The 25,935-nt window shown below is 50.1% G+C and overlaps 1 protein-coding gene across 2 annotated transcripts; it reads left to right on the forward strand.

Annotated features, from left to right (window-relative positions):
• The first annotated feature begins 10,310 nt into the window (after window positions 1-10,310).
• LHX9 (LIM homeobox 9) lies at window positions 10,311-25,356 on the forward strand. Of its 2 annotated transcripts, none has more exons than XM_067715471.1 (5): window positions 10,311-10,909; window positions 12,844-13,046; window positions 14,212-14,567; window positions 20,472-20,674; window positions 24,874-25,356. In XM_067715471.1, the coding sequence occupies exons 1-5, from the start codon at window positions 10,736-10,738 to the stop codon at window positions 24,928-24,930; spliced, it is 993 nt and encodes a 330-aa protein (XP_067571572.1). In that variant the 5' UTR covers window positions 10,311-10,735; the 3' UTR covers window positions 24,931-25,356. The 2 variants fall into 2 exon arrangements, with proteins under 2 accessions (XP_067571572.1, XP_067571576.1); XM_067715475.1 differs by lacking the exon at window positions 24,874-25,356 and adding an exon at window positions 21,960-22,241.
• Window positions 25,357-25,935: the final 579 nt, after the last annotated feature.

Below are 25,935 nucleotides of genomic sequence, written 5' to 3' on the forward strand. Positions count from 1 at the left end.
TGTTTGTGTGTTTCTTTTCTGAATATAAATTTATTTATTTATTTATGTTTGGCTGCTTTGGGTCTTCGTTGCTGCACGTGGGCTTTCTCTAGTTGCAACGAGGGAGGGCTACTCTTCGTTGTGGTGCCTGGGCTACTCATTGTGGTGGCTTCTCTTGTTGTGGAGCGCGGGCTCTAGGCGCGTGGGCTTCGGTAATTGCAACGCGCGTGCTCAGTAGTTGTGGCACACAGGCTCCGTGGCACGTGGGATGTGGGATCTTCCCCGAGCAGGGCTCGAACGCATGTCCCCTGCATTAGCAGGAGGATTCTTAACCACTGTACCACCAGGGAAGTCTCTGTTTGTGTGTATCTGAAGTGGCACATTGATGATTATTTTCCTTTCTTTTTGCTTCATTATTAGACGTATGTCGAAGAAAGAAAATAATGACTGTTCCATTAACTAAATAGCAGCAATTGGGTCACATTAGTAGCTCTTGATTTTTTTTTTTTATAGCCTCAGTTCTACTGTTTTCTCCTCAGTGTTAGCAACCCAAGGGAGGTTGCTGGCAAACAGAAGAGTTTGAATACATTCTTCCTTTTATTTATATCTTGAGCTATAAGGAGATTGATATAATGCTATATCTTGCAGCATATGAGTATCCAAGAAGGGCCGTTCTGCGGCGAGAAATGCTCTCATCTTCCATCTGTTCTCCTAATAAAACCTTTAAATCATTCTGACTTGGGGGTCAGGCTGCTTAAGATGCTTCGATTAAACCACTCTTTTTTTCTCTCCCCCCCCCCCATTTTATTCCTCCATCTCTGACGGCACTTTGCAGGCTCATCTGTCTTAGGATGTTTTATTAGCTTTACACCTATTTCATTCACTGCTGCGAAGACCCTGGGCTTCAGTCTCCAACCCAGGTTCTGGGTCCCCTCCCCATGCCTCCTTTTCTGTTTCCCTCTGAGGATAGCAACCCCCAGGAAGCCTTTTCCTTGCAGGGGAAAGCTGGTCAGTGAAATGGAAGGCTGGCTTTACCCAGAGCTGACCCTCAGCTTTTTCTCCCGGCAGAATCTGAATGGTTCTCCAACATCTCAGAGGTCTGCCTTTGTCTCTGCCCGTGGCCCTCAATGAAGGTTTTTTCTAAAGCTTTCTAAACATCTTAAGCAGCAAAAAGACTCTGGTGCCTTCTCCCATATTTGATTCAAAACAAAACACCTTCTAAACTGTAAAATGAGTGAAAAGAAGCCCATTAAGTCTCTAATGTGCCACGTGTTCATTTTATGTCAAATAGTAAGTCGTTTCCCAAAACTGTCGGCGGTTTTGGTGTCCCAGTGTTTCTGATGTTCCTGACTGTGGGTCCCTCAGCAGCACTGCCCCGGGGCCCTCCTTGGACGTAAAGAGCAGTGTCTGTGGCCTGGTGTTGCCCTCTCCAGGAACTATTTGGAGGAGAACAGGAGAAGGGATCAGCATTGTGACAGAGGAGGCAGTCAGTCTTTCCAGAAAGGTTTATGGACTCCTGGGGGCCACTTTCCTTTCCACTCTTAGGTCAACGAGCAGCCAGCTAGCTCCACGTTTCCCACTAGACTTGAAGATTACCACAGACATCTTCTGGGTGGGAGCTGTATGGGGCCTTCTTCAGCAGTCCCAAGAGGAAGGCCAGAAGGAAATGGAGTGGAGAAGGCCAACTTTCTGGAGACACAAGAGGAGGAGGAAAGCAAAGAGAAGAGTTCTATTTGCTTTTTGCAAGTTCACTTTGAGGCTCCCCCCCAGTCCCCGCCCCCTCCTAAGTCAGTGTTTTGAGAAAGCCCCTTGGCAGATGGGAATAAGGTAAGGGATGCCTCCCTCCTAGAGGCAGCTCTTTCCTTCTCCCAGTGCAGCTCCTGCAGTGCCGAACTGGCCTAAGACGGGAGGACCCTTGCGTGGGACTTTGTGACTCTTCCCGGCAGAACTTCTAGGCTTCCTGGCGACAACAGCCGAGGAGCCGCCGCTGGGGTGTGGGCGGGGAGGGGGACGCTCTTACTCTTTCCTGCCTCTGGAGCCGGGGAGCCGAGGTCTGAAGTTCTCGGCCACGGTTCTGGGTAGATGCTCGTGAACCACACGTCGGGGATGGCAGCGGCGGGTGCTCCCACATTACACACAATACGGCCACATAAATGGGCCTCGCTGCAAGAACTTCAGGTTCTATTGTATTCGCACCTTGTAAAGTAAAAAGTCAGGTTTCTTACTGGGTGGGTGTGTGTACAAATACCGAGAAATAGACTTCCCAGTTTAAATCAACTCCGCTGCTACTCCACTTTTAAGGTTTTTGCAGAGTCCTGCCGCCGCAAGGCAGGCACCATAAATCAAGGGAGATTGATTTCTAGATTGTTTCTAATACTGAAAGACCCAAGGGGAAGCTGGGGGGTCTTGTGTGGTGTTTAGCGGGGTGGAGGGCGGGGATACGTTCCTGCCGTGGTGGTTCTTCCTTTCGCGGGGAAGGCCCTGCCCTGGGCCATCCTCCCAGCAGGTGGATTACGTGCACATTCCCCCCTCTTCCAAAAGCCACACCGACCCCATCGATTTTGCAGAGCAAGGAAGGGAAGGGCTTTCCCGCCCCCCAGTGCAACCTGGGGCTCCCACACCGGTGTGGGTGTCTTTGGACCAGAAGGGCCTGGAGAAGGGGGAATGCTCCCCGGACGCGGCGCGGGTCTTTGTTCCCCGCAGGGCGCCGTGTCCTAAGGCGACCGCAAGTCTTTCCCGCGCGCCCGGATCCACCGCCGGAGGCCAGCGGGGTCTCCAGACAAGGCTGGGGAAGGGGGCCCACGACCTGGCAAACGGCCATCGGCATGTCGCCTTCCCCTGAGCACTTTGAGGCCTCACGGTCCCCGCCTTTCCCCGAAGGAGCCCCCTCCCCCCACCTGCCCACTGCCTGTCAACACCTGCCTTTTCATTTTCTTTACATTCGAGCAAAGGCTTGAGTTGTGGACGGGACGTCTGACCGTGAAGGAGGATTAAAACTCGGTGCTCTTTTAAACTACCCTGCAACAATTAAAAGGTACTTCTGGGTGCCAGAAGTATCCCCTCCCTCAGGAAAAAAAGAAAGATGTTTAAGTGTGTGTGTGTGTGTGTGTGTGTGTGTGTGTGTGTGTGTGTGGCGGGTGTGTGTGTGTTGGCACCCTCTTGCGCGCCTCTGGAGAGCTCGATCTCTGAGAAAATGTCGTGGAAGAACTTGCAACTGACTCTTGCCCACCCAGGCCCGCGGGATGCCCTGCAGAGCGCCCAAGCCCCACACTGGCTGATCCTCGCCCCTACAAACGGTTTCCAGGTCGGGCTCCTGGCCCAGAACCTCCAGACTTACGCCCCACCATCCTCCTGAGACCGTGGGTGTAAAAGAGAGTAAAAACTCAGAATCATGGGCTCTGGGAGGATTGGAAGATTTCTGGCGATAGCATCTTCCCGTCCGAAATTTGTATTCTGAAGTGTGAGCTTCTGTGTGCGCTTCAGTGCGCGCACGCGCACCTCTGCCTCTCTCTCTCTCTCTCTCTCTCTCTCTCTCTGTGTGTGTGTGTGTGTGTGTGTGTGTGTGTGTGTGTAGAATGCATGTTTTTATCAAATACCTAAAACGGTTCGTGACCCCAAAGAGGATTAAACCCACTGCTTTGGACACAGATGAGCGGGAGCAACTGAAGATCTTCGGGTCGGTGTCGCCGTCCATCCATTCGACGGCCTAGGCAGCAAGCGGAGGAGCTGAACCTGGGAGGCTTGTCCGCTCCCTGGCTGGGAACACGAAGCGAGATAGGGGGGATTCTCGAGGACAGAAGGAGCTAAAGAGGACGGGTTGGGAAGGGGAACGTCGGGGGTGAGGGGAACTTAGAAGGTAAACTAGTAGGAATAGTTGACTGGTGGGACTGGCTAAGTGCAACCAAGGGTTCCGGTAGAAAGAGGGACCCTACCGGGGTGCTCTGAGCTACATTCCGGGACGTGGGACAGAAAGAGAAAGCCTGAGGGCTTTGATTCGCGGCTCCTGCTGGATCCCTTGCCAGCCCTAAGCTGTGGGCAGAGCTTGCGGGGCGGGCGAAGGGGTGGGTCTACCCCTGCACAGTCCCACGGGCCCCCATCCCGGGCAGTGGTCTCCTGCGGCTCGCTGATGTGCGGGATCCCCCAACCCCCTGCGCGCTCGGCCCGCGCCCTGCGGAGGAGCCCCTGCTGTAGCCCAGGGGTGGAGGGGCAGGAAGGGAACGCGGCAGCCCCACCCGGACCCGCACCGTGGAGCGGCCAGTCTCTCTGCTCACACCCCTTCCGCATCCGCGCTGGAGCCTCCCAGAGGTCCCCCCGCCCCCATCTCTGAGCGCGAGGGGCGCACCGGGTGGGCGAGTAGGTAAATAATTGGCCAGAGGCCAGGCTTCCCGGTTCTCTCTCCGTTCCCCGCGGCCTGACTGCGGCCCTGGTTGCTGGGGCGACGCAGCCCCTCGGGAAGCCGAGACCAGGTAACCGGGCCCCCGTCCCGTCCAGGTGCGGGAGTCTGTCTGTGCCCCCGCGAACTCTCGTTTCCCAGGGTTTGAGTCAGTTTTCTCCCGGCTGGATCTCCATCCCCGCCTCTTAGCCAGAGCCGGGCTGCAGAGATACCTCGGGCCCTCGCGCTGATCCGGCCGAGAACGCCACCCTCGAGCGCAGAACGCACCCCAAAGTGTTGGGTTGCTGGCGCCAAGCCCGGGAGCGCAGAGAGGAAAGGGAGGACGGCGAGGGAAAGGCGGGGAGGTGACGGGTGAGCAATCAGTGGCTTAGCCCAGCTCCCTGCAGGAGCTACCGCCCGCTCACCGTCTATGCAGGCACCAGCTGGCAGCAGCATCTTTGAGGTAGCAGCACCTGGAAGGCCAGGGCCGGATGGAGACCTGGGAGCCCAGGGCACGCCGCGGGACTCCAGCCCTCCCGCTGCGCCCAAGGCTCATGATGCTCTCGGCTTTATGAGGTTCTCAAACGGCCGAGTCCTCCATTAACACCTTCCCTGATTACTGAGAGGCTGGAAGGGCTGAACGCGGCCTCGGAGCTTGTCTCCCTGCACTGGTCCGCGTCTGTGTCCTCTGCCCACCCCTTTCTCCTCCTCTTCCCGGTCTGGAAGCATAAATAGAAAATAAAAGACAGGTGGAGGGAGCTGCGGGTCAGAGGTGAGGGATTCGGGTCAATTCCGACGGCGGGGGATAGAGACAGGGAGAGAGAGGGAGAGAGGGAGAGAAGGAGAGAGAGAGAGAGAGAGAGAGAGAGAGAGAGAGAGAGAACCATCCACCCACCCAGCCACCGGTTGACTTTTTTATTTGGATTAACAGAGGACCCCTTGGCGAGATCTGGGGACTGGCTCGCACCTCTGGCCGCCGCCTCCCGCCCTCCCTCGCCGAGGACCGGGTTCTTGGGCGGGAACGTCTGGACCTCAAGGTAAGATCCCGATGGGGGTTGTCTGTCCGGAGCAGTTTTCCGCCCTCGGCGTGAGCCCGACCGCCCGGCTCCCGTGAGCGCCCCGGGCACCTACCGCAGGCTGCCCGGCTTCCCTCGAGGCCTCTCGGTGCCCGAGGCCGCGGCGGGAGGAGCAGATGGGACGCGCCCCCCGGGGGTGGGAGGCGCTCGGAGCCCCGGGCCGCACCTCGGAGCTGATGCGCTCGTTTCTCCGCGGTGCAGCCACCATCGCTGAGTGACCCACGCCAGCTCTCAGAATGCTGAACGGCACCACTCTAGAGGCAGGTGAGTTACACGCCAGGCTCTTTCTCTTGCCCTTTCTCTTAGGCCGGAGCATATATTGTGCGGGTGTGTGAGTGTGTGTGTGCACGCGCGTGTGCACGCCTTCACCGGGTGGGAAGAAGAGGGGTTTGTGTTTGTCTTAGAAATTAAACCGCGAACCGTAGGCTCTAAGATACATGGTCTCGTTCCGAGTCTCCTGACAGCATTCCTGAAATCCGCGTTCCCCTCCTCTTTCCTTTCTCTCGAAGGTCTGAGTTACTCAGGGCGGAGGCACTGGGGGCGGAGGTCACGGTGCCACTAAGCCGCGAGGTGTCCGGGCGCGAGGGATGCGCTCCGGGTCCTTCGCGGAGCTGCTGGGGGCGTCTCCTCACTGGAAGGGATGGGGCGGGGACGGGGGCAGGAAGACGTTGCTTCTCACCCATTAGGGCTTAACTGGAAACTGTTTTCACCCCCTCTGTTGGCTCAACCTGACCCGCGCGTAGCCGTTTCTGCGGGCGATCTCTGCGGACGCGGGGGTGGCGAGGGGCGGGGGGAGGCTCCCTTTATTCCTGCGGCTGCTGCGGGCCCGCCGCGCGGCAAACCCCAGGTAAAAGACCTTCAGATTTCAGAAGCGCGGTCTCCGCCACCGGCCGGCCGTCCCTTGCAGAAGAACCCAGGGGCGTTGGAGGCAGAGGTTTGAAGGGAGCGCGCAGCGGGCCGGAGGCCTCGCGGGGCTAGGGGGATGCGTGGACACAGGGCGCACCCGAGGGCAGGGCCCGGCGCGCCGGCCGCGCGGAACGGGCTCCCGGCTGAGGTGCGCAGCGGCCCGCCCGCGGGGCTCCCTCTCCTCGCGCTGGAGCTCGCGCACCCCGGCGCCGCTCAGCTCGTTCCCATCCCGGCTGGGGGGAGGCCGCCCTCCTAGTAGGACTGAATCCGAGGGGCGCCCTGGCGGCGGCGCCAGTCTGGATCGGCCACCCTCGGTGTACACAGAGTTTCCCTGCGCCCACGGACGGAGAGGGGCCAGCTTGCCTCCGGGCTATGCTCTGGCCTCCCGCCCAGCGCAGACCCCGAGGCATCCAGGGCTGGTTGCGCGGCTCCAAGCCCCAGGACGGCGCCGACTCTCCGGGACCCTGGGATGCTCAGGACGGCGCCCAAAGACGGACACCGATCCAAGAGCTGCACCTTTCAGACCAAGGAGGCGCCTCAACTAGCTTAATTGGGTCAGGCGGAAAGGCGACCTCTGCCCTTTTAAGGGCAAACTCGGGGCACAGGATCTTGGCCTCCAAAATTCAGGTCTGAAGAGACCTTGAGTCGCTTATTCTCTCAGTCGAGGCAGGGTTTCCCCTTGGGACCCTAAAGCCTCCGTTGCCGCTTGATCAAGCCGCGCGTTCCCTTTGCTTCCCTCTCCACCCCTCTGGGGAGGGAGTGGGAACCCGGGACCAGGCTGCCGCCCTAGCGGAGATTCCGAGGCCCTGACCCTCAATCCCGACTCCTCTGCCCCCGATCCTAGCCGCCCGCTTTCCTCAAAGCGGCCGCTGTAAGCGGCTGGGTGGCTGGTGGAGCAGAAAGGCAAGAGCGGACGAAGTGGGCTCCGTCGTGACGGAGGGCAGTCCCTGGCCAAGGTTCTGCCGCCCTGCTCCAAATAGAGCTTTGAGTTTAGAGGGGAGAGTCGAGATGCCCCTCCGGGCCGCGGGGGTAGGGGTCCCTGCACCTGTCCCATTGAGGGATGCGGGGACTCAGCCCCAGGAACTGGTGGGTGCGGAGCACTTGAGGGTCATTCGGCGGGCCCCGGGCTCCAGCAGCTCTTCTGGAGACAGGAAAGAAGGCAGAGCCACCAAGACGCTCTCCTTAAAGTGCTTTGAGAGTGGTGGGCTGGGGGACACTCTTAGGCCATCTCCCCGAGGCTGCAAGACAAAAAGGTTAGGACGTCCCAGGGCACGCGCCCAATTCTTGGAGAAAATATCCTCCGCTCCCATGGGCTTCCTTTTTCAGGAACTGTGAGAGGAGACAGGGCTGGAACGACGGGGAGGGATTTCCGATCTCCCCAGAACTAAGGAGGACTTCCCGAACTCCAGCAGCCCCCCTGCCCCACCCCTAGCTCTCTGCAATCTTCCTGCACTGGCTGAGAAGGAAGAATCCTAGCAGTTCTCATCTTTATGGGAAGTAGCAAATCCCACCCGGCACAGGAACTTGCAACCCGAGTTTTATAAGAAAAAGCAGGGATAGCTGGGCTCCAACCTGGAAGCTGATGGCAGGAGGTCCTCTGCCCTGCCTGTACCCGGTTCACAATGAACAAATCTGTGTACAGCGGCTGACGGAAGGACCGAAGGATTGGTGGGCTCACAGGACTTCTGTGCCTGGCTTCCCTGGAGACTTCACAAAGTTCTGGCTTTTTCTTGGAGTTGTTTGTTAAGCTCTCACTTAATGAAGTCTCCGAAGTTTCAGCCCTTGCAAGGAGGCAGTGGTGTTCTTGGGTTCTTTGTTGTTTTTGCTGAGCAGGACCGAAATCCAACAATAGCCAAACCCACTTCTGAACATCCACATGGGGGGGGGGGGCGGCGGCAGGGGGAGTTAGCCTAGAAACTAGACAAAGCGGGTCCCTGGATTGAGGTCCCATATTTACTTTTTCCTTGGAACCTCCTTGGGTTAATTGACTGATGTTCTTCTCAAAGACCCCTCCTCTTCCTACCCCCCCTCCCCAGTCCCAGTCACCGCCTTGTGGGAAGGCAGTCTGCCCCTTTGTGAGAGGACCTGCTGTCTCTGAAAGGGCTGCTGCCCCCAGCCTCAGCGTTTGTGCACGTGGGTTTGAAAAGCTCATTGATTTCCATCCAAAGGGGCTAATTACATTACTTACAGTAAATAGCAGCCCTGCTGTCCAGTAGGGCTGCCAAAGTGAGGGGAGGTCTCCAGCTTAGTTCACTTGATTGGCTTTATTTCTGTGTGAAATTGTGTTTTATGAGCTGTATTCTGGCACCCGGAGGACCGTAACAGCGTCCAGTCTGCAAATAACATTATTTTTGACCCAGAGAAAAGAGTAAGGGGGAAGCAGTGGAGTCTTGGGTTTCGTGGTACAGGTGACTCCAGCAGCTTCAGAAGGTGATGCTTTGGGGCAGGAAGTCAGGATCTGCACCATTCTTCTCTTCCTTCCTTTCCTTTCTACTCCCTCTCTCATTTCCTTCCTCCCCCATGCTCTTCCTTTCTCCCTCCCTCCCTCCCTCCCTTCCTTCTTTCCTTCCCTCCTCCCTCCCTCTCTTCTTCCCTCTCTCCCTCTATCTTTCTAGATTTGGCCACCGTTCCATGTCGGGTTCCTCCCGAGGGAAGCGAGTGCGCCACCAGGGGACTCCTCCAGGTGTCCGGGACGTGCCGGGGAGAAACAGGCGGTCCCGGGAAAGCCGACGGGACGCGGTGGGAAACAGGCGGCCAGAGGGAGGACGGCGCAGAGCAGAGCGCAGCCGGGGCTTCCTCCTCTCGGCTCAGAGCTGGGTCGGTTCCTGCCGCCCCCGCTCTCCGCTTCGGGCCCCTAGGGGGCTTCTGGTGGTTTGAATGAATCGACAATATCAGAGTATTGTGGACACTTTTTAATAGGGCCGAGGAGGGGCCGCCACTCACGGGAACAGAGGGAGACAGAACAATCCTGCCTCTTGTGAGGCGCGGGGCTGCCATTCTGCTTGTCGGCTCTCACCTTCCCCTCCTCCACGGCGAGAAGCCCCCTTCACATCCTCCTAAATGTGTGGCGCGTCCAGATTTACGAGCCCCCAGTCCAGCCGGGGCAGTGGGACGCGCGCCCGGTCCCGGGGGGCGGCGCCAAGTTCGCGCGAGTCCCCGAGTTGCTGCCCACATTGACAAGTTTCATACGGGACACGGGACTCGCCATCGGTTTCCCTCCAAACCTGAACTGGGTGAGAGACTACATCCCCCTGTGGTCACGGTTCAGTTGCACATCACGTCTCCAAGCCCACGGCCTTTCCCCTACACTGATTTGTCAAAGAAGAATCTTTTTGCCAGAAGTAAACTCCAGATACATAGGCTCTTCTAGCTCCTTTTCGCTTTGGGGGTTCCTTCAGTGCCTGCTGGGGTCGGGAGCCCTTGGGCAGGTGAAGCAACTTACTTTTAAAAAGTGAATTGAGGAAGAGGGGATGGGGAGGACAGGAATGTCTGTTCAATATTTACTTATTTGGGGTTCCCATAAGCTGGGGACCAGAAAGTCCACAAGGAGGAAACCTAAAGGTGGGAGCTGACATTCTGCATATCTTGAGCCGGGGTCTGATCTTGAACTTGGACCAAACAGGCCGTCTCTCTGCCTTCTGCGCCAGGGCGGGGACAATAAGGGCTCCTTTTTCCCTTTAAAACGTGATTGCTGGGAACTCTTGGAAGGGTGTGTGTGTGTGTGTGTGTGTGTGTTGGGGGGAAGTAAATGCCCCCTCCTACTGCCTCCCCCCTACCCCCCCCATGTTTGTCCCCACTTGCCCATCACCAGGGGGTTGAGAGGAGTATGACAGGTCTTTGTTGTCTGAATAAAAATCCGTGGCAGCTCCGGGGAGAGAACTCCTCCTACTAAATTATCAAAAATGGGCTGGCTTTAGTCTCTTAACAAATTGGACACAGCTCCGGCGGCAGGAGCAGTCCCCAACCCAACCTACAGGCACTGGGAACTTGCAAGCAGCCAGGGACCGCTGAAAATAGCACTTCTTTTTCTTTCTTTGTGTTCAAAACTATTTTCTTTCTTCACCAGATTTTGTTTTCCTCCCCCCGCTGCAGTTGTTTCCCATTAGTAACTCGATCTCTCAGAGCAGTAAGATTCTCTAGCCTTCGCCTCCTTTCCCCTCCGCCCGTGTTTGTTTGTTTTCCGCACATCTCCTTCAGGGAGCCGCTGGGGCTTTTTCTCCCCCCTTCTTCTTTTTTCCTTTCCGAGCAGATCAATTTCCACTCCGTCTGCCTCTTTCTTTCTTCTTCCCTCTCGCCCCCTCGCCCTCTGTCCCCGAGCGTCTCCGCAGCCCCCCATCGCGCCGCCTCTGCGGTCCCTGCTTCTCCTTCCCTCGGATGAGCTGAGAGCCACGGGAGTGTGTATATGGAAATAGTGGGGTGCCGAGCAGAAGACAACTCGTGTCCTTTCCGCCCCCCAGCCATGCTCTTCCACGGGATCTCCGGAGGCCACATCCAAGGCATCATGGAGGAGATGGAGCGCAGATCCAAGACCGAGGCCCGCCTGGCCAAAGGCGCCCAGCTCAACGGCCGCGACGCGGTAAGGAAGGGCCGGCGCCGGCGGGAGCCGGGCGCCCGTGCGCGCGCGGGGCAGCCGAGCCGAGCCTCCCCGGCGGCCGACCGAGGATGGCGGCTCGTGGGGGCGTCCGCTCCAGGTTGGCGGTGGCTTATCTCTGGTCCGCCTGGCTACAGGGTAAGAAAGGGCTCTTTTCCGATTTGAATTGTCTACGCTCCTGACACCCCGAGCTCGCTCCCCTCTGCCGCAGCTGGTCCCGGGAAAGCAGGGAGAACCGGGCGCGAGAGGATGGGGTCGTCCTCTCCTCCGCCTCCGGACCTCAGATTCCCGGGCCCCTCCCCGGCGAGGATCGGCGGCCGGAGGGCGAGCTGGTGCGGGCCACGGGCTGCCGGCGCGCGGCCGAGCGTCCGGGCCGAGCTGAAGCCTGGTGACTCTAGTCCCTGGGTCTGGTGACCGGACATTTGGCGCGGACTAGAATGCGACTGGGCTCCCTCCAGCTCTCTGGATGCTCGGAACGTGGAACCTTCAAACCCCGCGAGTTTCGGGGTCTCTGGCAGCTCATCTGGGCCCTTTGAGTGAGACAGGACTGCGCTCAGCTCTCGGGCCGGGCGGGTATGGTGTGCAGGGGACTCTAATAGAAAATCCGGAGGAGTGGGGCACCTAGCCCAAGAGCGAGAACTTTCCAACCCTTAAACGCTGTGATCGACCACCTCTGTCGATTACATACGTAGGATAAAAGTCATGCTAGCTTAATAAAGAAAACCAATGAATAATCTATGTGCTCGCCTTTCCCACTTACGAGCCGGAGGAGGGAAACTACGAAAGTCTCCGGAAATGATTTCAGCCGAACATAGCTGTGTAGATCCTCAGGCATCACACCGGGAATTGTGGCTCAAACTAAGTCGGTAGACTGCCCTGGGCGGGTCAGCGGTATTTTGGGTCCACCAAGTAGCCGCGTTGGTGGATGTTTCTACATTTGCAAAATGAATTCAATGCAGGCCCTTGTCTGAATAAAGGGCGAAACTTTACTTTTCCAGGCCCGCCAGAGTTTCGTGGGGGAAGTCCAACCCATTTCTGCTAGTCCTGAGGGAAATGTACAGCGGTTAACTTCTATTTTTCCCCCTTTTGTGGCTACCCTGTTTAAAAACAAAAAGCAGTAATCCAAACCCGAATTTCACAGCGGGGCTGCGCTTGTTAAGGCGAGGTGTCCCCATCCTTGCTGTGTCGTGGGGACGCAGGCGGGAAGCTTAATTTGGGCATTAAAAAGATTTTCAGGACAAAGATCTCCTGGATATGTTGATGCCAGGGAAAGAGGGCCCGTGCAGAGGGGATAACGGACCCTCCCCGGGAACAGGCACGGTACACCCTTATTAGGGGAAGGACCAATAACCCTTAAGATTGGAGAACAGCAAGATCTGTCAAATACATCCCGATCAAAACAATGTCGACCAAATTATGAGCACCAGTATAAAAACCTCTCCCTTCCTTTTAATTTCAACGTTGCTTATAAGGATTTAGAGAAATAGCAATGTAATAGTATTTGTTGAAAAAACAGTATGTGCTTGTTCAGATCGCCTTTCCATTCTCCAATAACAATTTCCGTTGTTTTATTTCGTGCGCACCGGAACCCACAATTTTTAACTTTTAATTATTCGAGTTTGGAAACATCCACCAAACTATAGTCCGTGCGCTCCTAGCCCTTTCGAAACAGGCTCTAGGTGGCCGGCGCGTGTTTTTAGGTTAAGTCCGGGAAGGACGCGGACGCCGCGTTCAGGCGGACGCAGTAGAAAGCGTGCGAGTCGCAGAGGGAAAAACTGCAAATGTTCCTCCGACGTTTGCCTTTGCGCAGGGGCCCCTGACCTTGCGGCGCTCGCCGAGGCCGAGGGCTGGCGCCGCGAAGGGTACCCGCGTGGGGCGGCCCCGCGCGCCCTCCTGACGCCGCGCGCGCTTCCTTGCAGGGGATGCCTCCGTTGAGCCCTGAGAAGCCCGCCCTGTGCGCCGGCTGCGGGGGCAAGATAGCCGACAGGTACTACCTGCTGGCCGTGGACAAGCAGTGGCATCTGAGGTGCCTGAAATGCTGTGAATGTAAGCTGGCCCTCGAGTCCGAGCTCACCTGCTTCGCCAAGGACGGTAGCATTTACTGCAAGGAGGACTACTACAGGTATTCCCACCCCTATCCCTTACGCCCTGGCACACCTGGAGGGGTCACCTGCCCGAGCCCCGGAGTCCCCTCCCTGTCCCCAGCCTTTGGTCCCTTGGGGGTACTCTTACCAGTCCCCAGACCAGAGAAGCCCACTGCGTGCGCCTTCAAGCTGCAGCATCCCCATCCCCGCCAGACGCGCGGGGAGGATGCGCGCGGATAGGGGCACCCAAGGTCCAGAGCTTGATCAGCGACTATCCCGCTCAGGGGGAGCTTGGCAGCTCGGCCGAGGGGATTGGGCAAATCTCGGAAGGGTAAATGAACGTTTCTCGGTCCACCGAGACGAAAGCGGTTTTTTGTTTTTTTTTCCGTTTACTACGAACTAAGCAAGGCCCGTGCCTTGGAACTCAACTGGTGGCCGGGGCAGCAGCAACTGGTGGCAGGTTTTCGCGGGTGGGGGTGGGGGCGGGAACTCACGTAAAGGACCATGAAAAGGAGTGATCGCTGTCGCCGAAACCCAGGCCTCTCAGTTCCGAGATGCCGTTCCCGCTGGTTGGAACCTGCCCGCCAGCCTCGAGAGACGCCGGAGAGTCAAGTCGCCGGCAGCTTGTTTATTGATTCTTCCCAGGTCTGCTTTTGGACTGGGGACGCGAGTGTTGTGCAGGGACCCGACTCCGCTCTCGGCTGAGGCGAGAAAAGTGGTTAAAAAAGAATTAGCTTCCCTCTGCAAAACTGTCCTTTTTCTTCCAGGGCCGTGTCTGAATGCTTTCAGGCACGCTCACGCTTCCATAAATAGTAACACCCTTCGTTTGTATGTTTTGTAATCGAGGAAACGTTTTCACTTGACATCGCAATGTAATATTCTTAACATAGTGTTGTGAGTTAGCCAGTGCAGGGTTTGTTTTTGGTTTTGTTTTTGCTTTTTAAAATTTTCACTTTACAGAGAAGAAAACGGAGGATCAGTTACCCGATTCTTCTGAATTTAATGCAAGGGTTCTTTGTCTTGTTCACCAGAGCAGGTCAATGAGCAAATAAAATTAATGTCCAAGTGGGCGTGGGTCCTCCCCTCCCGGACCCCTCCCAGGTCTCAGTCTTGGGCCACTGCTGACCATGCCCCAGGTGTCACAGTGGGAGGTGGCCCTGCCTTTGCCTCCACCAGCGCCCTGACTCGACTGTTTCCTTCCAGAAGGTTCTCTGTGCAGAGATGTGCCCGCTGCCACCTTGGCATCTCCGCCTCCGAGATGGTCATGCGCGCCCGAGACTCCGTCTACCACCTGAGCTGTTTCACCTGCTCCACCTGCAACAAGACCCTGACCACGGGCGATCATTTTGGCATGAAGGACAGCCTGGTGTACTGTCGCGCCCACTTCGAGACCCTCTTGCAAGGGGAGTATCCACCTCAGCTGAGCTACACCGAGCTGGCGGCCAAGAGCGGCGGCTTGGCCCTGCCTTACTTCAACGGCGCTGGCACCGTGCAGAAGGGGCGGCCCCGGAAGCGGAAGAGCCCCGCGCTGGGGGTGGACATCGTCAGTTACAACTCAGGTGGGCGCCCAGCCCCTCCCCAGTGCCCCTGTAGCCCTAACCTCCTCTGCTCAGAGGAGAATTCTATCCAGCTCCTTCCCGTCCAAGACCTGGCTGCAAGACGGTGCTTTCCTTAGCACGACCCTTTTCTCACTACAGCTCCCTTTCACCCAGAAAGAAGGGAGAGGTGGAGAGAGGGAAAGAGGGAGAGAAGAGGGGGAGGGAGAGGGAGAACAGGTGAGAGAGACCTTTTTGTAGTTTGGGGCAGAAAACACATTCATAAGGCTGCAATGACTTCCCCCAAACAGGCCAGGCCAAATCCTTGTTGCCCATTAGTTAATGAGCCCATTAGTTTCTGGCTCCCAGTTGGAGCAAAACAGCCCCAGGGCCATTCCTGAGTGGAGGCCAAATTATAGATCCTGGAGGAGGTTTCCCTAAATACTAAAAAAGAAAAAAAGAAAAAAAAAAGAAGTCTTTAGAGCCCAACCCCAGCCTGTCTAGAAAGGGCAGAGGCTGTGGTCACCAGCCCAGAGTTAATCAGGGAAACAGTTGGCAAGAGTGTTGAAAAACCAAATCCCTGATCTTGGTGAAAAGCAGCTGTAGGGGTGGGAGTCACTCTCCACAGCTGAGCTGGCCTGCTCCTTCCCTGGGTCAGGGGACCCATCCAGCCAGCTCCTTCCCTGTGGGATAAACCATCCAGACACCCAGACCGCCCTGAAGACTGGAAGAACCTCCAGGTCAGGCCCTCTGAGGAGGCTTAGTGGTGTCACAGGCTGCTCTTCTGTCCTCCTCCAGCTTTCTCTCTTAATTCAAAACAAAATGCAGGCAACAGGCCAGAGAGCACGCTTTCCTCCTTGCTTTGGGAGGCGCACACGTTATCATTCATCAATCTCTCTCACTCACCGGTTTCTCATTGTTGGTAGCCCGCCCTCACCTGCCATCCCCCAGGTGAGGATGGTGACAGGCCCTGAGGACCACAGTCTAACTCCAAGAGGGATGGAAGCTCTTCCGGTGAGTCCCAGCCACTGGAAAAGAGGTTCCAGAAAGCCCTAGGATAACTTTGGGGCAACCTAAGGGTTGGTTTAGCTGCTCTGACGCCCTGTCCCCTGGCCTGGCCCCAGATGGAAACCTCAGCAGGCAGGAGACTCAGGCCAGGGGAGTCCATTCTATTGGGAAGGACCTTGGGGACCTCATGGTGGCAACCCCTGTCTGTTACCATGAGCACCCAGATACCAGCCAAAGGGTGGGCGCCCAGAGCACGGATCTTGCCTGTTTTTCTCTTCCAGTTCCCATGTGCCTGGTGTGGTGTGTGAGCCACTGTGGCTCAATGGTAAAGGGACACTGTCCCGTCAGATAAGTGACTTGCCCAGGGTCACACAGCCAGTGTGTGCTAGAGGAATCTGGAGTCCTGCTCGGGCCCACAGCTTTCAGGGTCCCCGCAGGCTGAGTGGGCTCTGCCCAGCTCTCTCCTCGGCTTCCTCCTGGTTCTAGGGAGGTTTTCACAGAAAAGGCGCAGCGGGTGGTGTCCCAAGGAGCGGGGACCCAGCGTGACTGTACTGGTCCCAGGGGGTTCAAGCCCGGGTCACTGGGCAGAGGCGGAGGGCCGGCTGCCGGCTGAGACGCTGACCGGCTGGGTTGGTGTCGCACAGCGGGCGCACCCCTGGGTTTTGCCAACCCCCCGCCGGAGGTCGGGCTGCGCACTGCCCTTGCTGTGCCCGAGGCTGGGGCTCTGGTTTGGGGCCACGGTGCCCAGCGCGCTTACTTGGGCTCCTTTGATGCGTGGTCCCCGGGGCAGGCTGGGCAGGGCACTAATTGTTCTCTGTTAATAGAAGATGACATCGGAATCTCCAGCCACAGACCAAGGCCCTAATGCCCTAATTAGAGTGAGAGAGATCGACAGAGAGAGAGAGAGAGAGAGAGAGAGAGAGAGAGAGAGAGAGAAACTAGCCAGGCTTTTGGAGACAGGGAAGCCCTCAGCCAGAGAAGGTCCAGAAGTGTGGGGAGATTTCTAGCCAAAGGTGGCAAAAGCCTGGGCTTTCGCTTGTTTATTTAACCTAATTAGCTACGTTTGATTTCGCCTTGATCTTACTTTACGTGAGAAAGATCCACAGAGCTTTAGGGTCAAGAAAATTGTGCTTCTCTGAGGAGAGCTAGAGAGTACACATTTATTTCTTAGAAAGAACGAAAATCTCTTTCCACTTAGGCCTTCAGTTTGCAAATTAGTGCTGCTACAAGGTTATGGAGGAAGTTGGTGCTCTCCTTCATCAAGGAGGGAAAAGTAAGGGAGGGGCCTCCCTGACCCCAGGGAGTTTGTAGATCACACCACTGCAGAGCCGGTGCCTCTTAATTAACATCCGCCTCCTCCCTTCTGGACTTTTCCCAGATACGAGCAAATAGCATAGAGTTAAGATCAGGTGAAAATGATCTAGAGAAACTGGGTTAAAGATGCCTGACCAGAAATCAATCTGCCATTAAAAAAAAGTTTATGAATCCAATGTCAGTTTGTTACTATAAGACTAGCCAAAGAAACACTTCAGTGCATTAAAAACACGTTAAAGGGCAGACAGTAAAATGGACCCGCGGTTTTAGCTCGTTATTTTAGCTTTCTTTGGAGCCATCTCTGCTTAAGTGTAAATCTCAGAAAAGACTAATGTTGATACTAAACACATCTAATTTATACACTGATATATTTTCAAACACATGTACACAGAATATGTTTATGATTCAGACTTCCAGAGATGGGAAGCTTGGCAAAGATCAGCGAGTGCTCGACATAAGGCAAACGTCTTTTCATGAGACTCTTCCTGATGTAGTTTGTAGCTCTTTGTGCAGATATCAGGCAGATATTTTAGAAAGAGACCTGGAAAGTTTATCTGGGATGCTGGATTGAAATGCAGCCCTCCAGGGTGAGAAGAGGATTTAGTCTGGGGCAGGTAGCTCTTGTTTGGGTAATTTAACATTAATTGAGAGACCAAATTTTTGCCACTTCCCCGAGTCTCCCTCCTTAGGGTCTTTATTGGCTTCCAAACTTCAAAAGCTGCCTGCAGTCGTTAAATTTGCCTGGCACTGACCCCTAGTGGTCTCCCAGGGATCAGTTTTCAGAAGGTTACACACCTGCAGAATAGAAACTCACTTCAGGATAGGGGACCATTCCATAAATGACCGGAGAATAAAATATTTAGATCTTCTAATTAACTTTATAGTGCCAGATGTGTACTTACAGGTGTATGTTTAAGACAGTCTTAAGAGATTTATCATATCTTCTCATAATTCGGGGGGAAGAAAACCCCTGTAGCTTTAAAAGTAGACCCTGGGGAAACGCAATCACTTGCAAGTTTATGTGAGGCATTCATAGTAAACACACGTAATTTAGGCCAATGCACTGCGTTACTCTGTAGATGACATAGATTGCTCTATTAGTTCACATAATATAACTGATCACACAGTTTATCTGTTTATATTAATAACAGTTTAATAAAGAGCTAACAATCTTTTTGCACAGTGAATTGTATTCTATGTGAAAACAAGTCCCATAATTGTGTTTAATACACTATAATTCTCTGCTGAGTTCTTAATCAGCAATAATGGATATAGAATGCATATTCAGAGAAGCAATTTTATCAAACCTGTCTATAATGTTTTTCATAAACTTCATTTTAAAGACTAATGAGTATATAGTTAGGATAGGAATCAAACCCATTTCTAAGAAATAATAACTTGGGTGGGGGTGGATGGTTAAGGGCATTACTTACGTACCAAGTTAAGTCTTCTACCTCAAGTGTAATATTCCATTTAATGTGCTATTCAGGAAGGGTTACACATCACTCACCTATGACAGAATTGAAATCTTACTTGAAGAAGCCTCCAATGACTAAGGTGTGCCTCTTTGACTGTTTTGGTGTGGCTTCATTTATAATCTGGTTGTGAAATATAGCTCAGTTTACTGGAGATAAGTATAGTTTTATAGTCGGTCATGAGATGCTGTTTCATCCATCTGAGGATACAAAAGTGCAATTCTGTAGAATATTTGAACTTGACATCTCTCCCCGGGGATGCAATAGGATAAAATGTAAAGCATATTCTCTCTCTTATTTCTGGGTACAAGTTACCCTTTCTGGTGGAGTTTAAGGAGCCTCTGTTCAACATTTGGCCGTATATATCTAACTTGCATTCCATTTCAAGTTGATTTGACTTTGCATTTATAGTCACTCGTGATTTTACGGACGAACAAAGATTCAAAATCTTGATCGAATGCTCGTTGAGCTCCTGGCCCTGTGCATGACTTAGAGGACCCGATGGTGAACATGATAGAGCCTTTCTCTCCATGAACTCAATTGCTCTTTTGCCAAGTGTGCCCTCTTTATGGATTTCATGGAAATATGAACAAAGGAGACATTAGTCCATGCCTAGTCTTGTTACATTAGGGAGAATTTCTTAAGTGGATTTTGTGATGCAGCTGACTCTTGTTGATGACTATAAAACTACTGGGTTTCTGTATATATACTGTATATATACTGATATACAATTGTACTGATATACAATTTAAAAGTAATTGTAACCAGAGAATAGCAGGCAAATACTATTTTCTCAAGCAGAATGAAAGAGGTAATAGTAAGAGATGTCTCACTTCTTTCAAGATTCAGGTTTCTCCCCCCCATCTCCCCCAGGGAAACGACCAGGTTGACTTTAGATATTCTATTATAATGCACTAACATGCACGATGATCAGTGTGAATATATATGAGATAAACATCTGAAGTAAGGTTTAAAGGGGAAAAAAAACCCAACCCTGCCATGCCCTTTAAGTTGCGAAGTTGGCTGAATCAGTAAATATTTAGCAACATGTTTTCATTTTGTAATCATATTTCTTATGCAGAGCCAGTAGGTTATTGGAAATGACCTCTTAAATGCACATCTTTACATCCTGGGGATAAGGACTTTGAGGCATGTTTCAAAGGCTGGGTTGTTTTGCCCTCAGTGTTGAGGGAGCTGTGCAAGGGGTGTTGTGATGCCGCCCTCCTTCTGCCCTGCCAGCCAGGGACACAGCTCAACCCGCCTCCGTACCACGTGCCAGAGCAGACGGGGCCACGATCCTAGAGGGACGTCAGAGCCTCTGAACTGGGAGCTGTGGGGTGCGCTGCAGGCATGAACCGAGGGAAGAAAAGTCTGCGCTCCTTCTCTTTCAGAAATATTTACTAAAATAACTCCAAGGGAAAACTATTTTCATCCTGGTTAGCCCTACGCTAAGCAGTTATAGCTAAAAGCCCTCAAAAATAATATTCCTACGGTTACATAAGAATCCTGCAAATCCTGTATTTTCTAACTTCTCTCCCTTGTCCAGCCACTTTTTAACTTTTTCTGGAAACGTTCTAGGATTAGCAGAAAAGGCTAAAAATTGGAACACAGATTCTTCCTTCGTTGGGGGGGCTCTCCCAGACCTTCAGATGTGAGAGAGCTGAAATTACTCGCTCGCGTATCTTTCATGCCTTCAGAGAATACACCTCATCTCACAAATACAGACAAAACGTGGAGTCTCTAAAAACTGTGTGTGGAGCGGTGGTGTGCTGATACACATAAATATAGTAGAAAAGGGTTTTTTTCTTTTCCCTCTTGGAGAATATTTCTCTCCCTCCCACACTTAGAGCTTATTCATCTTTTCAAGGTTTTCTAGCAACCATTAAGCCGAAGAGGGGATTTATCTAATCTTTTTCTTCTACCTAAACTTCGGGTGTGTCCACATGAACAGACTAGTTTGGAGGTCGTGGGCAATTAACCTCTTTCTTTTGTCTGGCTCCCACTCATAATTGGGTCGACAGCTTTTTCCACCGTTGTTGTCGTGTCGTGACATTATCATGCCACCTGCCATCTTCTCAGCTAACGCAGGACTTTCCACTGAGCCCCTGTTTGTCCACTGTGACTGCAACAGGTTGTAACGAGAATGAGGCCGACCATCTGGACCGAGATCAGCAGCCTTACCCGCCCTCGCAGAAGACCAAGCGCATGCGCACCTCCTTCAAGCATCACCAGCTCCGGACCATGAAATCCTACTTTGCCATCAACCACAACCCGGACGCCAAGGACCTCAAGCAGCTTGCTCAGAAAACAGGCCTGACCAAAAGAGTTTTGCAGGTAAGAAACCTCCATCGTTGGCTGTGTATACATCTTCCCCTTGCAGTAAAAATAGTTCTCTTCCCTGTTTGGAGTGATACGGCTATTTCCTGTACTGCTTCTCATTAGTCTACCTTAGTTAGCTCCCTAGAGGGTACTGAGAGGTACCCTGTCAGGTAACTCCCTCAGTTACTCTAGGTAACTCCCTAGAGAGTGTACTGAGATTTTGCAGGGGCTTTCCGGAGACTGCCCAAAGAGAGACGCAGGGTCTTCTAAGATGCAGCCACATTCTCCCTGCAGATGGACAGACGGGTGCACCAAAGCCAGTTCAGCTTGCCTAGCTGCTCTGCAAACGCGGGTGACGTTATCCGCGCAAGCTGTGGCTTTGGAGACAACGTTCACATTAGGGTCAGTGCACAGACTTGGCGGGGGGACCTGCTGGCGCTGTCTTACTTCAGCACACTCTTGGCAGCCTCACTACCTGTTGTGAGCTTCCAAATTCAAGACGACCCTTTTTGTCAACTCCTGAAAAGCCACAAGTATGGTTAGTGTCTCGGCAACCACTTGGAGAAAGTATTTTCCCATTTTAACCAACCATATTTCACAACTAAATACCGGGAGTGAGATCTGCTGTCCAACTGCTTTCCTAAACTCATCATGGTAAGAATATGTAACTAGAGACATGATAGTGGGTTGCTGTGGGTCACCTGTGATGCTCTTACACTTTTCAGTGACAAATAGCAGGCATTTAAAATTCCACCCGCCAGTTTCCGGTTGCTTGGAGTCTGTGGCCCTCGGGGTTTTTCCTATGCAAGTAATACTTGCCATGTGTCAGACTCAAGAATAGGCTGAAATCTGTTTCAATGATGTTCATTTCATGCGAGTGATTCTTACTTTGTGAACCATTCCCTGACCTCCCCTGCCCTCATTCTCAAAAAGACGGTAGTTGAGGAATCAGGGTGTGTTTCCCCCTCTTCACCTCTGTGCCTTCATTTCCCCACGGTATCTCCACTTAAGCATCCGTAGCCCCCAAGCGGCATTGTTAATGCTGGGGCGGGGGCACACGTGCTGCTCAGAGGGTGTCCGTAGTCGTACTGGAATTACTCTGTTTTAAAAGAAAGCAAAAAAAAAAAAAAAAAAAAAAAAAAGGCCCTGCTTTCCCAAGAAAAATAAACAATTATATTTAAAAGAGAAAGATATCCCCCCCCAAAAAAAGAAGAAGAAGAAAAAAAGGAAAGAGAGAGAGAAAAAAAAAGAAGTATAAAAATAAACATCGGTAAAGAAATCCATTGGGATTGGTTTGCAGGTTTGGTTCCAAAACGCACGAGCCAAATTCAGAAGGAACCTTTTGCGGCAGGAGAATGGGGGTGTTGATAAAGCTGATGGCACGTCGCTTCCGGCCCCGCCCTCAGCAGACAGCGGCGCGCTCAGTCCACCCGGCACTGCGACCACTTTAACAGACCTGACCAATCCCACTATCACTGTAGTGACAGCCGTGACCTCTAACATGGACAGCCGCGAATCCGGAAGCCCCTCGCAAACTACCTTAACGAACCTTTTCTAACATTGGTGTTTTTTTTTTTTTTAATTCTTCCTCTTCTTTTTATTATTATTCTAATGATTATTTTATTATTTACAAGACTTTTTTTTTTTTTTTTCCCTAACCCACAAGATACTTGGGAAATAAAAACAACAGCTTGGTGTGTAGCCTCTGCAGCCACTTGGCAAATGAGTTTACAGTATTGTCTCCTTTACAAAGTGTATTTTTTTTTGTCTTTAAAGTGTATTTGGATTTAAAAAAAATTAATTAGATCTTTCAGTCGGTAAGGGGAGTTTGGGAATCATTCTAATAAGTGCCTCTTAAAATTGTATGTTACTTATTTCCAGAATCTCGAAGAAAAAAAAAAGAGTGGTATTATGATGGGCAAATAATCATATTCCCGGTTATATAATTAGGTTAATAAAGAATCAGATAATTATTAAAATTATTTTTTTAATCTTGCAATTGTACGTGTACTTATGGAATTTTGAAAATTTCATATTGTCTTTTTTAAAATGGAAAAAACATGTTTTGATTATTCCTTTTTTTTTTTTACAATTGAGGAATATGGTTAAACAAGAGCATTAAGGATAGCAAATCTAAATATTAAGGATTAATTAGGTGGGAAATCTAACCAGGAATGTGACTCTTTTTTTCTCTTAGGGTGTACATCCCAACAAAACTTTCTTATTAGTTAGTTATTGCTTTTCAACATTTGAAAAATACTTAAACCTCCTGTGTATCCATAAAAATTCCAAACAGAATTTGAAATTCTATACTTTTAACCTCCTCAAGCTAAAAATGATAGTTATAAAACCATTCTTTCTAAATTATTTTTTTCCCAGGGAAAATGGAAATAAGCAAAATATAATTTTTTAAGAAGTTAAAAAAATCAGTATAATTTAATCAATAGCTCTTAATTGGCTTCAGCTGTACCATGATATTGTATCTGGCATTCTATACAAATAATGTTTAAAAAAAACAACTTAGTAACATGCTAGCAATGAGAATTCTTTGGTTTTGTTTTGCTTCATTTTACTTTGACACAGGTTGATGTATTTGTCAGAAAAAAAAATTTCTGACAGTAGAGATTTGAGGTTCTTAGTTTTAAAGTAGATAAACTCAGAAGCCTTGTGGATGCTGATCTGAATATATTTCCTAGTTTACAGTAGCATTTTTTTCCTTTTAATTTAAGCTAAAATCTTAATGGTCTGGGCAGTGGTGAATGTTCATCTATATGCTTCTGTTGTAGTTAAATACCAATTAGATTGTGGATTTCCTAAAAAAAATAAAAATAAAAAAGAAGTCAAGATATATGTCTTGCTTTAGTGGATTGTTAAGAATAACTTTGCACATGTTCTCCACTTTTTGGACCCCTTAAATCTCCTCTGGTGGTCGAAGTGGCTATTTAATAGATTTTAAAGGTGTCCTTCTGGCTGTATAAATGTGTGGTTACATATTGACAGTTCACTGCCCACATTAAAGTGCATTATTGTAACTTTTGCTCAGGGTCTTTAGAAAATTAGCACAGAAAGTAGCTTATTTTTTAAAAAAAGATGATGGAAGATAACACTGTAACAGAAGAAGGTGTGATTGCCATTATATATTTAGCAAGTGTGGTTATCATCTTATATGGAGCTTAAATCTTGACTTTTCATATTTCTATTACATTTTGGGCATTTACCACTAACCAGACCAAACAACCTTGGTAAGGCTGAGATCTTATTAATACACTTTTACAGGTAAAATATTGATACTTATAAATTTTGTTCTTTGACAGAACAATATATGGTACTATAGATCTACTTTATTAAGTAGACTAATTATAACTCAGTTCTCCTATGTGCCTTATGAGATAACTTGGAAGTAAGTTTGTGAAAAATCAGGATATATGTGTTGTTTGTTAAATTAACTGTTTTAAGCCCTTTTGACACCTCACTAGTTTTGTACTGTTTTACCTCTTATTTCTGAAACTCTTTTTATGGTGTATCCTGTTAGAGGGGACAAACATGTCATAGAAAGCAGTTGTGCACTCTTCCCAATATAGTTGATAAATTCAATAATCTTATATATTGAGCTTCGTGTTTATAGTACAGTAAGTGGTCTAGCAAAATTGTCCATGTTTCTTTGTTTATTGATAAATGCATTGTATAGAAACTATTTCCCCTAAATATTTATGGACCAAACAATTGTGATATATCCTATTAAATTTGTGTGAATAAACGATTTTGAATCTAAGGAGTTTTATTTCCCATTAGTTTTACTTAAGGCTTAACTGTACTAGTGTGTTTTCGATTGTCTATTTGTAAAAGCTATTAAAACGGTAATATGAAAAATTTTAGATATGCAAACATACAAATAGCTTTTAGATTTCCAAACTTCTGATTCATTTTAAATTACCATTGCATATGTAGTGTAATTCAACTTAGAATTACCTTTAAATATATTTTCCTACAATAAAAGTAATGCCCCACTGATTTGACTCAGCCTGATTTTTAGAATTAAAAAAAAGATAATTAGCAGATAAAGTAATTGCATGAAAAGAAACCTTAAATATGATTAAGTTTAATGTTAGGTCTATTGAGCACAAATGGATATTTGTAAATCTAAATAGAAATTGCAGACCCCTAAAAGCCAAGTTGCTCTGTAGTTAATAAATTGTCACTATGATTTTTTTCAGGGAGAACAAATCTTGGGGCATTACAGCCAAACATCCCGACGTTTGAAAATTCCCTAAAGTATTAAAAGAAGGGGAAAAGTTTGATCGGAAATCCACTGCAGTGAAGACAAAGACAATATTAGGTTATGATAATCATACATTTAAAAATCTATTGAGCCAAAAAAAGAGAGACAGAGAGAGAGAGAGAGAGAGAGAGAGAGAGAGAAAGAAAGAGAGAGAGAGACCGGGAGACTTAAATGTCATTTACTGAATGTTAACAAAACTTCTGTTCTTTATGATGTCTAACACAAATGGAGGCTTAAAATTATATGGTTTTAAACAAAATTAGATAAATCGTGTATAAATCAGAGCAACCAGGCAGTAATATGCCCACCCCATATTTGAAGAAAATTATTGAATAAAAAATTCCCACACATTTGTCAAGCACAGTAGTTGTAAAATAAAATCCAAAAAACATTCATTTCACCTGCTTGCTAATGTGTATTAGTCCTCTCTGTTAATGGCATTTTCCAGTTGTAAATTCAAAGAAAAGCTATCACTCATTTAAGAGTATAGGAATCAAAATCCAGTGATTTTAGTATTATTGTTTATTACTTCCTTTTTAAACAGAAATCTCTGCATGCACTTTTACATCTGTCACTTCTAGTGTACATCTCTGTATGATGACTTATCTTTGCTGTTTCTTGTATGATAAATAGCTTTCATTAATAAACATTTTATTTGATGGAAACATAGTTAACTTTATGTTAAACACACACTTTTGAAATTAATTTGGAACACTGTCTTAAAAGGCAGCACAATACATTTCCAACTTGTTATACTTAGGAAAAAGCCCAAATGATATAATGAGGTTAAATTCTGGTAATCTAGGATAAAATTATTTACTTGGTTTTTGACGTCTCATGACTTTTTATTAGTTGTATTCACTTGACACATGGACTAAAAATATTTTTTAAAAGAACAAAGAGAACCCAAATTACAACAAAAATAAACCTCAATATACTGTCATGTAAAATTTCAGCAACTTTTTTAGATAATTAGGGTAAAATTTATAGATCCTCT

This window comes from Pseudorca crassidens, chromosome 2 (genome assembly GCF_039906515.1).
Source record: "Pseudorca crassidens isolate mPseCra1 chromosome 2, mPseCra1.hap1, whole genome shotgun sequence".
In the NCBI taxonomy this organism is placed as follows: domain Eukaryota; kingdom Metazoa; phylum Chordata; class Mammalia; order Artiodactyla; family Delphinidae; genus Pseudorca; species Pseudorca crassidens.

Coding starts and splice junctions, on each gene's coding strand:
- LHX9 (XM_067715475.1), top strand. CDS start 10,736: ATGGAAATAGTGGGGTGCCGAGCAGAAGACAACTCGTGTCCTTTCCGC. Junction 13,047..14,211: donor TGCAAGGAGGACTACTACAG/GTATTCCCACCC, acceptor GTTTCCTTCCAG/AAGGTTCTCTGTGCAGAGAT. Junction 14,568..20,471: donor CATCGTCAGTTACAACTCAG/GTGGGCGCCCAG, acceptor TGACTGCAACAG/GTTGTAACGAGAATGAGGCC.